Source organism: Phaethon aethereus, assembly GCF_964289735.1.
Source record: "Phaethon aethereus genome assembly, chromosome: 4".
Taxonomy (NCBI): Eukaryota; Metazoa; Chordata; class Aves; order Phaethontiformes; family Phaethontidae; genus Phaethon; species Phaethon aethereus.
The window spans coordinates 83,663,192-83,676,466 of record NC_138578.1 but is presented as its reverse complement, the minus strand read 5'-3'; the positions used below and the strand labels follow the sequence as shown (position 1 = coordinate 83,676,466).

General features: G+C 43.0%; 1 protein-coding gene across 1 annotated transcript in view; it reads right to left on the bottom strand.

The window, feature by feature from the left end:
* SFXN5 (sideroflexin 5) overlaps window positions 1–13,275 on the bottom strand; it is a gene marked incomplete at both ends in the record, with an annotated part of 102,266 nt that overhangs the window by 77,846 nt on the left and 11,145 nt on the right. The window contains 2 exons of the mRNA XM_081999516.1: window positions 255–332; window positions 12,227–12,295. Coding sequence (XP_081855642.1) covers window positions 255–332; window positions 12,227–12,295 — 147 coding nt within the window. The remainder of the gene's footprint in view (window positions 1–254; window positions 333–12,226; window positions 12,296–13,275) is intronic.

The window sequence follows — 13,275 nt, the reverse complement described above, 5'->3', positions numbered from 1 at the left end:
TTTATAAAGTGGGAACTTCAGAACAACGCAAATTCACTCTAACACACTGGCACTTGAGCTGCAAGGGACCAGAAGCAACATTGCAGAAGTCAGCAATCAACTGAACAGCACCGGTATGGGATTTTACCAGCAGAAATACCAAAAAAGCCCTTCAGTAGTGCATTTCACACTAGTCGCAGCCTAAAATGCCAGCTTATCCTCCCTCCTTCAGACTGCAGGAAGTAGAAATTTAACATAAGATTTCTTCCTCTTACCTCTTTGTTGGTGACTCCCGGCGGCAAAGTCCCATGCTTGTAATCCTCCAACAACTGCACAGCTTCCTTCAGACGACTCTGCAAATAAGAGAGTACCACGGTCTGCAACACTTGTCCCGCACCAAACTGTTTTATTGAAGGCAATGAATTTAAGTTACAGAATTATACCTTCTTTCGTGCAAACCTTATGATAGGTCCTTTTACCCATCCAAAAGGATGCATGGACACTGGTTTTGCTGGTTGGCACAGCCCTGCTGTCTACAGAAGTGGTATAGAAGAAGAAACAAAAGAGAAAATACAAACAACTCTCCCTCACAACGTATCTATAGAAGACGTCATAAAAACTTGACAGTCTTCAGTGTGATACCAGAGATCTGATAAATCTTGGAGATGAACGAGTTCTCACTTAAAGATAGGAAAAAGTTTAAATCAAAACGGATACATTCAGGTGCAATGTGGAATACTCATCTTAGACATCCGTATCACTCCATGCCAACTCTCAGATTAGTATCTCCCAGTGATGCCTACAGGGAAGCCACTTAGATTGAAGATCTGACTTTGCGCCCACGCCCTCTTCCATTACATGTACTGGGGATGTATAGCTGAAGGAAAGAGCAAGGCAGAAGCCTGCACATATTAAGCATCACCACCAAGAACTCAGCGTATACTAAAAAGTTAAAACACAGCAAGTTTTAGCCTGATCTCAGCACAGCCGTCTAAAGAAGAGCAGCTCCACTGCATCACAGAATCACAGAATCACTAAGGTTGGAAAAGACATTTAAGATCATCAAGTCCAACCATCAAACCAACACTAGGACATGGTTTAGTGGGCATGGTGAAATGTCACGTCTACACAGTTTTTGAACACTTCCAGGGATGGCGACTCCACCACCTCCCTGGGCAGCCTGTTCCGATGCTTGGCCACTCTCTCCATAAAGAAATTTTTCCTACTATCCAGTCTAAACCTCCCCTGGCGCAACTTGAGGCCATTTCCTCTCGTCCTATCGCTGGTTACTTGGGAGAACAGACCAACACCCACCTCACCACAACCCCCTTTCAGGCAGTTGCAGAGAGCGATGAGGGCTCCCCTCAGCCTCTTCTCCAGACTGAACACCCCCAGCTCCCTCAGCCGCTCCTCATCAGACTTGTGCTCCAGACCCCTCCCCAGCTCTGTCGCCCTTCTCTGGACACGCTCCAGCACCTCAACGTCCTTCTTGTAGTGAGGGGCCCAACACTGAACACAGGATTCGAGGTGCGGCCTCACCAGTGCCCAGTCCAGGGGCACGATCCCTGCCCTGCTCCTGCTGGCCACACTAGTGCTGATACAGGCCAGGACGCTGTTGGCCTTCTTGGCCACCTGGGCACACTGCTGGCTCATGTCCAGCCGGCTGTCAACCAGCACCCCCAGGTCTCTTTCTGCCGGGCACCTCTCCAGCCACTCCTCCCCAAGCCTGTAGCGTTGCGTGGGGTTGTTGTGGCCCAAGTGCAGGACCCGGCACTTGGCCTTGTTGCACCTCATCCAGTTGATCTCAGCCATTTAACGGCATTTAACGATCTGGCATTTAACAGCACACAAGGCAACGTAACAGCACAACTTAACAGTAACTGCGCATTGACGTTCAAGATGAGTTAATTTATCTGAAACACCATGATATTTTCACATACTTCATATGGATCTCAGAGTGCCACTATTCTGAATCGCTGCTTTTTTACGGCGCCCGCTACACACTCAGACGTGGTTTTTGCAAACGGTTATGTTCTCTCTAAAATTTCCAAAGTCAGTCATCACTGCGGTTAAAGTTAGAATCCGACTATCACTGGTGATTCAAATACTTGCATGTGTAAATACAGATCTTCCTCACATTGTGATAAAATAGAACAATAAATACATTCCATGTGTTCAAGGGATCACAAAAGTATTAAGCCATTCTACCAGCCTCTTAGAATCATCGATTTACTCCCAGAACAGTTATTCATATACATAGAAATATGAAAAAGTGTTCTGCAGTTGAAGCAAAGTTTACATATACATATAATACTTTCAAGAACTATATATATAATAATTTCAAGAAATATATATTGTGCATATGGTGTATATATACACACTATATTACATACATATTTCTTGAAATAAAAATACCACAGGGCAGAAGTTGACAGAAGTAGAAAGATTCTTTGATTAGTCCAAGCTAAAAAGGAACAAGTCAGGATATAAAGCATGGCTTCGGTGCAGTTAAATCTGCTTATCCAAGCTTGCAGAAAACACCAGATCACAGAGTAATGGCTCCCAAATATTTGAAGCCAAACAAATCACTCAGCTAAACATTTTCAAAAGCTTCCTGCAGGTTATCTGTCATCCAGATGAGTAACATCGACTTCTGTTTGACATTTCTGCACCAGCTCTGCTGTTCTGGCAGCTTTTCTAATATTAGTGCCCAACGACATTTTCTAAATACAGAATATTTTGGCTAAAATAACATACAGTGTGACGATGGCTCATCTAAAGCCCTGTGGTTTGAGTGTAATCGTGTCAAGGCTCCTCATCGTCACTGCAAGCTCGGCTCTCACAACCCTCCTGTAAATAAGGCGAGCGTCCCTGAGCTCATTACGAGCTCACGTCCATGGGATCGGTTGCAGGGAAACTACTTTTCTCCCTTTCATGCAAACATCAAAGAGTACTTCGTTGTTTCCTTGGAAGCGCCAGCAGTTACGCCAACCTGAAAGCAGCAATTAATGAATGACTATTGTCCTTAAAACATGCAATTCGCAGGACCTATGGAAAAGTGGCAATTCCTTCACTTTGCAGAGCAAGAGGGTCAGGATCGGCTCCACGACTGTTTTACACTGGCTGAGCTCCCATTTTTTCCAGATCTGGTATTTTATATATTTCGTATATTCTTGCACTGATTAGCAGCTACTCAGCAGAAGTGGAGAGTCTGTACAAAGACACCAAATGAGGCTTAGCATCAGATAGGAATGACCTCAGCAAAAAACTATATATTCTTGGCAAAATGTAAGCTCAGAAATGGGGCTTGTTCTTGTTGGGTGTTAATGCCAAGGTCAGTGCTCACGGCCCTCCGTCACTACACGCATGTAAGAAGCAACAGATTTTCTGCTTTCTACCCTATTTCTGAGTGTTGTCCTGAAATCAGATCCCTCTGACTCAGCCTGTCCCATGCTCCCTGCCTGACGTGCCCCTGAAAAAATTGCTGCTGATCCTCCTTCTTGCACTTCACTAAGCCACTTGCCTGAGACTTCCCAGGGCTGCTCTGGTTTTCTCTTACCAGACAGGACATAGATCCACTCACAGATTTTGGCATCACTCTCAACTGCTGGCACGGTCATTCCCTGTCCTGAAGAGGACTAAGCTATGTTGAGAGCATGAAGGATCTCAAAGATGGTCAAGGCCAAAACTGGACTATATCTTAGTGCTAGGTGCAAGCACTTTCTTTTGCTCTTCTGTTCCCATTTTAATCTTCCTAATTCCCCAATAAAAAAAAATTGATCAGTTTTTACAGATTTTACAAAGAGTATCAATGATGAAGGATGATTGAGTGCATTCAAGAATCTCCCCCCTTCTTCAAAGGCTAGGCAATCATCCATTTCACCTAAAAAGCCGGCTGCGGAAACACTGTGCCTTAACCCAACATCAGAGAATGGCTTAACATAGAAAAGCTTTCATTACTGGTTCAGAAAAAACATCCACCCAACTCAAACCTTCTCCAAGAGTGGCCACAAGCAGGTGCACAAGGAAAAGCAAGGTGACAAGCAGAAATGATGTCTGTCCGAAGCACCTTCCCAGCCCCCCGCTGCTTTCAGCCAAGGCACATAAGGTTTCTGTGGATTTAGTGATCTTCAGTAGATTTCTCGTCCAGCTGCTTGCTTGAATGAAACTGCCATCATCCAAGGAGACATAACTGACAAGCTGTATATGGCAACAAAAATGTGTGTCTTAACTCTTAGCCCTCTTCTCTTATGCATATGTATGCTAAATCTGTCCTAAAATTTAAACTTATCTTAATAAAAAAAAAATATGCAAGAGATAAGAGTGAACACGTGAGTCTCTTCCTGGAAGGAGCCTGCATTCTTTAGGAGCATAAATGAGCGCCTCCTGAACACTTCAACAGATAAGACCAGGCACTGGTCATACCCTTCCATGTCTATCCAATATTGCAGACAGAGAAATGAGTCTTTGTTATTTAAGCCAAGTCCTCTCGACATCGGACAAAAAGGAAGACATATGAATTAACATGATATTTTCTGGTGATGCAGCACTTGGTGATGCACTGTTGCTCCAGAAGAGCGAAGGATCTCATACAGAAGAAAAGCTGACCTTGAGAAACTGGCACATGGGATGAGATCCAACGGCACGGACTTGTGACCATGCTTTTCTGGGCAGGCTCAAATTTCTGCAAAACCCTCAAGCCTTTGTAGCTGGAATGACCAACTACAAAAAAAACCAATTAAGAGTGTTGGTCAATCACTGGACAACTATGAAGCACTGCAAGCACAAGAAACAAATAGGATTTTTAGGCTGTTTCAGGCATTTCTAACCTGTAAAGAGAAGTAATCATACAAGATCACAACAGGATTGAGTAGCTTGAAGTTGTTCTTGATAGCTCCTTGCTCTGTCGGCCTCATGGTTGTTTAAAAATATCGTATCAGGAAAAAGCTATTACCTAGCATGAGTATCAATAAAATACAATTGCATAATATTTTAGATAGCCCAATAATCGAGAGGTGAAAAGCCAGACAACTGAATGACTAATGACTGCAGATCCAGGGAAGACAACCCTTCTTGCCTCCAAAGCTAGAAAATAACCCAGGAGTGCCAGCACAACATTCTGGAGAGCCATTTGTGCTCATTATTGGTATGTGTTTTTGCCACTGAAATTACCTACACTGTGTGTCTTGCAAATTATCTACACAGAACAGCATGTAACTCTGAATGAAAAACTGGAAGTAATAGATGAATGGGTCTGTGTTCTATTTTTTTCCTCCTTCTCTTGAGGAAATCTTAGTAGTTACTATAACAACCCTGGCCAGATCCCATCTTGTTTAGTATGGTGACAAACAGAAAACAAAAAAGCCCGATTTTGCTTTTAAAATTGCAGTCTTCATGAATTTCCTCTTTCAGCTCCATGGGGAGAGAGGGGAACTTTCTCAAAGAAAAGAGTCCTAGACCAACACTGCTGATGGTTCCTGAGGTTTACAAAAGAGTGGTACAGAAAGCGAACAAAAGTATTAAACTCAAGGACAACATTAAGACGATGCCTTTCACATGGCTTGGAGATGTTCAGGTAGTTTTAGTGAACAACCCACAGCCTCAAAATTTCATTAGTGAAAAGACACGTTGCCTTTTATCCCTTCTAGAAAAGACAAGCATGCTCTTTTAATCAGAGCCTCCAAAAAAATAGGAAATAACTTTACAGCGTGCAACAGCTCCAAATGCCAACCAGCTCCACTCCCTGGCTCTTAGCACGATACAGCATTATTATGATAGTTGATAATGTCTAAGATTACACTTCATTTCCATTTTAACAGGGAAAAAAAGAGGTCTGCCTACAAGGTTATGCTACTGTTTCAATATTTATTGTTGCTTGATTTCTCTACTGCTATCTGTAGGAAGAAGTGTCACTTGAGATTTTACAGCATCACTTTTAAAAAAAATGCAACCGCAGCTTTTATTAGTATGTATCATTTTTTGTATACCCCTTTTCTCATAAAAACTAGAGCACTTCTAGTGGTGGATGATGGGGTCTCAGTTCTCACAATAGGGTGCTAGACAGACCATCTGCACCCGGGGGATGTTCTTACAAACCTAAGCCCAGAAGCAGTGCCAGGGATCGACCATGCTCAGCAATTCAGAAGCACAAACTCCACACTTGGTGCTCCACCACGGCAGCCTAAGCCACGTCCCCCTGGGAAACGCTGCCCAACAACAAGAAGTCTTTAGAAAAAGGCTCAATCTTTGCCTCACGCTGAACACAGCTGGAAAACACGCAGTTTTGGAACTACAGCTCAGGTGGCTAAGCCCATGAGAGGTATGCAATACGCCACCACTGATCCATAAGCCTGGGTTTTGTGGTTATGTCTGTGCTACTAAACAAGTTGGAAGCCGGGCATGAGCCTGCATTGGCACAATCTCTGGCATAGTTTTGATCCAGACCATCCAGCCCTCTGCCAAGTGATTCCTGGTCACAGGTTGGGAGTTACCACGGGCCAGGACAGCTGCCAGCAGGCACCTTTTGGAGAGGACGAGCGCTCAGCTGCATGGCACAAGCCAGACCAGCTGGTTGCATGGCCAAAAACCACTACCTGACTCAGTTACAATGAACTGGCTTAGATTTAACCCACAGGTTTTAGTGCAAAGAACTAATGTAACCTGTTCTGCCTTGACTCAGGCCAACAGGCATTGACTCAAAGTTTTTGCCTGGAGTACAGTTGCAGTATACACAGACAGAAAGTTTCAGTCTTTGTAGAAAGAGCTACTGAAGGATCACATCATTAGGGGCTTCGTTCAGCATGCCAAAAAAAGGATAAAAAACAAAACCAAAGATGCCAGCAGGAGAGTAGCCCACATCACACTGAGCTGATGGCCACCTCCAGGAATCCTTCATCAGCACCCCGAGTCCCTCACGGCCATTACTCCAGTACCCTGGTGGGATAGAGGACAACTGCGCTGGTCCCCATAGATGACTGCACACATGTACCAGCGTCAGACACCTCTTTCCAGCACATGAGCTCTTGTACTGATTTTTCATCTTGTCCTCCTTGCTCAAGGGCACACTGTTTCTGTCTCAAAGATCTGTGCCTTGTCTTCTCTTGGATCTCAACCCATGCCTACACATGGCTTAGAGCTGCCTCCAGAAACCCATATGTGCACATACAGACCGTAATAACAGTCATTATGCCAGTAGCACTACAACATTACTGTTACAGAATCAACAGAAAGAGAGTCAAGTTTTTCATTAAAGGCTTTTAAGAGAAAATCCACTGATGGGACAGGGCATGCTGGAACAATTTGCTCATACGGGGCTTGTGTCGGGGCTTCGAGGCCGCATTAACCCAGTGATGATCCATGATGAAACATGCCTGCAAGTTTCACTGGTCACAGGTTCACACCAATGATGACTTACTGGCACGTGACCCAAAGCAAGAGTCTTCTGGCCACCAGCACCACAAATTTGACGTGGGATATGGAAATCCAGCTGTGCTCTGCCATCAGCAACTCAACAGTTTCCAATTTTGTCTCTCTACTCTACGGATGATACATATGGCAGACTTGACTCCAGCTGGCCCTATTGTATTGGATCTACAGTGACAGACAACAGGAGCCAGAAACTTTTTGTTCAAGTAGAGCCAGCAGATGTGACACTGAATAAACACAGACAGTCAATCTGCTGAGTAAGAAGGTATCGTTCATATAAATAACATACATCTAATCCTGCTTCCATTTTAAACCCAAATATGGGAATGCAAGATGCTCAGCGCTCTGTAGATTTATGCTTTGAACAATGAGATATCTGCTTTTGCTTTAGCACAGAGGCCTTCTGAGCCCAGTTTAATTCTTATTTCACTTTTGCTTTGAATTATTATCAGATCTGCAGCTTTGTCTATGAAGAGCTTCCCACAGAGTGTTAACAGTCTGTCCAGGCTAATGTCAGATGGGATAAGCTAGCCTTGTAAAAATATCTGCTGGTCCCTACTGCTTCTCCTGATGGACCTTAATTACAGAGCAATTAAAAGTATTATTCCAATCATTTTAACCCCACACATTTTGAAGATAGGCATTACACTCACTGAGGGGTTTCTCATGGTCTACACTCACTGAGGGGTTTCTCATGGTCTCTGCAACAGGACTTGTTGGGCTTGACCTCTGAAATGACACATTTCCTGCTTATTGGAAAAGTTTGCAAATTTGCAGCTGCCAAAAAATTATTTCATTAGAAAGCCAGTAATTATATGAATTAGCACAGAAGAAAAGCTCCTCTTTAGAGGTTACTTGCAATATCGACACAAAGTTGGTGCCTTGTTTCAGTATCACGTGCACTCAGAAAGCAAGTAAAATTGGTAGGTAAGTTTGATACGGGTAATTATTCTACCAGAATCCACTAAAGATAAAATTGGAGCAACTGGCTTCCAACTGCCCCTGCCACGTGCCTCGCACAAGCACATGCCTGCTTTTTGTGAGTTCACAGACTGCAAAGTATGGCTTCAACATAATCCCATACTGAGTACACACCCCTGGAGGATTAATGGTTAAGAACTAAAAGGAAGTTTTTAATTGTATTAAGAATTTCTTTTATTGAAAAAAATACAGGAGTAAGAGAGGACTGTCACTGAGACTAATTATACTTGATATCACTGCGCTTGATTTCCCCCACTCAGAAGGATCACTTCATCCTGCCTCAGAACACAGCCACCAGTACATCATTGCAATGATGTAATACACAGCAATTAAAAAAGGATGTAGGAAAAAAGAATATTATTACATTTCCTAGCATTTTCCACGGGATTAACTTCCATTCTCATTAGACTCATTTATCTACTTTTTTTTTCATTCGCTAGAGAGCTCCTCTAAGACAAACAGCAATTTATTTGTTCCCTGAGAACCCCGGGCCTGAAAGATGCAGCCATCTGTCAGCGGGAAGGAGCTCTCCGTAAACGGTTGCTTTCTCATCAAACCCTTTCTAGATTTTAATTTGCCACCTAAATTACCAAATGAAACCAAACAGCCTTTACTTACATGCATATACAAAGCATTTTAAAGCACACGATCAGATACACAGAGCACAGCAAGTGGGACAATCAACAAAGCAGCTTTTGTGCTCTGAGAAGTGCTTCCCATGACCCCAGGTGTTCATATCTGTTTTGCCAAGAGACTTCTCTAGGGAAAGAGAGCTCCTGTAGGCTTCAGCAGACCTTCTGCCGTGCGTTTTGTGAAGCATCACTATCAGATTCAAACTCCCGAAGAAAATTGACAGAGAATATTTCCTTCCTTGGAAAGCCACCAAGACATTCCTGAAGACCATGAAGTTCAGCCCGATGCTTATTAGATCCCATAGAAGGACACCAAACCTCCCTCCCTTGTTGAGGTTCAGTCTGGGGTCCAGAATTGCTTGAGGCACTCAGAGCAAAATCCAAGTGTTTTGGACTTTGCTGTCTTTTTCCCTAGTGTCTCACCTTCTTAGAAGAGTCTCATCAAAAGGTGTCTGGAAAACTTAAGTTACACCAGTTGACCACTCTGTATCCCCAAACTTACCAACCTCTTCAAAAACTTTTAACAATCTGAAAAGGTGACAACAGGAAGGTAGAAAAGCATGTGGCTGAGCCTAAGGAGGGATCATCTCGTCGAAGTTCAGAGCAGGTACCCATCTCATGGATAGCTTACCCAGGAGTCTAGACACCCTCTATACTCAACACAGGATGATGGACAAGATAATTGCCCTCAAAGGGCAGCAGAGATTCAGCCCTTAAAAAGTAAGAAATTCACAAAGGAGGGAAAAAGTGAGCCTTCAGGACCTAAAAATACCTGTCTTCATTCAGCAACAAGAACTGCTTGTTGCTACAAGTAACAGAACGGGTAGACAGAATTACAGGTTTTGGGTACACAGTGAAACCACTGAGTTGTAGTGCTCAATTTACATTCTTTCCTTAAACTACCCTAACGATCACTTGAAAACGCCTACCCCATCCCAAATGTGAACACAGTGCCTTCTTAAATCTATTTTGTAACTGCAAAGAGTAGAACCACTAATTCAAGTTCACTCGTATCCCCCTACTTTGGGGATACAAAATTCTCCAACGTACTTCTTGTGTATTTTTTCTGTATTAATGTCATTGTAAAAAACGATAGTTTGGTCCTGCATGGGGCACAGTGGGTTACCCAGCTTAAAAAAAAAAAACAACACCCTACATACATACACACACATGCTATAGGCTTAAATGGAGATTTGAGAAAGGTGAGAATTATTAGAACATGGAAACATGCCCAAAAGAAAAGAAATTTTAACTAAACAGAACTGAATGGATGATCTCTACCCAAAAGAATTTTCCTCCAAAAAGAGGAAAAGAAAACAAGCTGAGGCATAACAAAATCCACCAAAAAGATGAGCAGAATCACCTGTTTCTGCCCTACCAGAAGAACCTCTGTCCAAGTCACTTCACCTTAGGACCTCCTGGTGCAGCTGCCTGGAGCCCAGGACCCGTGTTCATCCTCAGACATCCGGAGCACAGCCTGTCCTAGCCATCGTGCCCCAGAGCAGTAGGCTGGAAAACACATGCTTAGGGAAACCTACCAAATACCAACTCTGCAAAGCTTTCTTGTGCAAATCTGCCTGGTGAGAGAGGGGTGTTTCAATGTTTGTCTGGGTCCATTTCTGAGCTTCTGTTTCCTCGCTCTCCTTAGGTGTTCAGTCAGCCAAAAACGGCCAAAGATTGTCTCCCTTCTCCAACATCCCATTCCCTTTTGCACACGAAGTAACCTCGTCTTCCCTCCAAAAAGCATCCTTAGGCAGCGAAGGCCTTTTGCATCCATTTATGATTTTCAGAATCAAAATTATGAAAATACATAAAGAGAGCTCACAAACTACATAAAACAGCCTCTGCATCACCACAAACGCACGCTGGAGGATTCCCCACCCTGTCAAACACACTCCGATACACGTTGTGTTGCACTTAACCCTTAACCTCTGCTACGGCAAGAGCAGCACCAAGCCTTTAACCTGTAGTATTGGTTTTATTTTGGCATACATGTGTATATCCTCTTTAAATAGCAGCTCTAGCATCTGCAAAGTGCACTGCATCCTCAGGTAACGCTGTGATTTTCATTTCCTTTTATCATGACATGATGATGGCTAACAGTCTCTTTGGAATTGCGACATTCTTTTGCTGGCAGGTTACCTCTCCAGGCTGAGCTCCATATCAAGGTTGGTGGCTTTTGAAAATTGATCTCAGTCTTGATCTGAATCTGTGCTTTTACAAGGGAAAGTATAATCTTCAATTTGATGGTGTAAGAACAGCTGCTTTATTGTCTGCGGTTCTCTTGGGCACACATCCAAAAGGTACTCAAAATTAATGACATGACACATCTTAGCCTTATGCTTTTGAAAAAGCCAGTTGATTTAGAAGGAAAAGATTATTTAAAGTTGCATTGGGTCTTTTTCCCCCCCTCACCATCACAGTGTATAAGGAACTGGACTCTGATCACCACTAGCTACAGTGAGCAGCTCAGCTCCCTGTGTTTTCAGAATTGTTTGCACATATATTTTCATCTTATGCTACCCCATCTAAAAAAAAAAATTAAAAAGGAAAAGGCAGCTGCCCTTCACTGAAAGCAAATCCCTAAGTTTCCTAGCAAACAGGCAGAATTTAAGATCAGTAGAAATATTTCTTCTACAGGATTCCCCACAACTATTTGTCACTATTTTATGAAAGCAGAGAAATGCAATAATGTCGGACAACACTAAATGAAACATAAATGGGCCAGAAACCCAAAAGCCTGTTACGAACAGGGTAATAACTAAGGAAAAACTACAACATTTTGCTCAGAAAAGGACTTCTTGAGTGCAGCCACTGAAAAACTCCGGTGCAAACCCACCCAGCTCACTTAACAAGAGTTAGTATTTGCTTTGTCATCTACTCACCTGTGTTTTTTTCCATGAAGACTTGTAGGAATTTTCCTTCTGACAAGACTACATCACTGGCAAGTTTGACTGAAACCAGTTCTAGGTCTTACCAGTTACTAGAGGGAGATGGGAGACTGACAGGTGTGGATTCACTGATGTCTAATAAAAAGCAGGTTTCTGCTACGGATTTAACAGAGCTCAGTTCGGCAATCAATCAGCTGTGAGACACAAATCCACTGGAAACCTGGCTTCATTACTTCTGTTGTTCACAGAAGAAATTGCTTTTAATCTAAACCTGTCTAATAAACAGTACTTTCAGAAGACAAGGTGCGTATACATTACCTCAGTAACAAAGAGAGTGCGCGGATCAATGATGTCCAAGAAGTGCCTGAATCTGCCATAAAATGAAGTCTGGAAGACAGGAGAAAAAAAACAAGACATGTTCAGTTAGAAATTGCCTTTCACCTGCTGCAGAGTATGGTTTTATTTCCTCTGCAGAACTAAGTAGCAACTGCAAAGAAATAATATAGAAGCTATTCACTGGTAATTTGTGATAGGAAGTCTGAAAGAAAAAGATGAGGACTTGGTCTGTGCTAATAGCAATGTTGATAATAACAGGATACCAATATAGATGTTTTAATTGGAATACTATCAAGCTGCTAAAATATTCTTTACTTTGTCCCCAAGAATTAAATATTGCCTGCTACCCTATGGGACTCTTGGGAGATGTCCAAGGCCAGAAAAACTCAACATGCAGCCCCAGACCTCCCACAGCAAGTGATGCCGTTGAAGGAATTCCCAGCCTGCAAGATCTTTAACACTGTCCCTACGCTGCTTGTCCTCATTCCCGCTAGCATCCATCTCACAGGACCAGCAGCACCACAGGGCTCCTGTCTTCGGGGAGGGACTAGTGTCAAGAAACTCCTGCACCCGTACACCGCTGAGAAAAAGGTACGTGAAATTATATTTTCAAGTAGTCTAAAAAGAGTTTAAAGTCTCGACAAGGGAACAAGCAGCTTTCTCCTTGATGGGAAGAATGAGAAAGGTAAAACACAAAACTAAGTACGAACCCAGTTTTATGTCTTCCATCTATTGCAGAATTGTCCAAGCACTAAGCTAGGACTGGGTTTCATTGTGCCAGTCCCTACACAAACACAGAGCAGAAGATGGACTGTGAACCTTAACATACGTAAAAGAAACCATAACTTTATGGTTTGGGCTTGTTCTTAGTTGCACATTTGGAAAAATCCAATCTAGATGTGCGCGCATAGGGATAATGCTGCGCAAAAGCTGGTAAAGATGCCTTGTTGGGAGCAGTAAAAGTAGCTGAAGGACCAGAAAGGGATCCAGAAAACTGGGAACAGAGCTTGAAAGAAAGGGGAAGGTGTCTG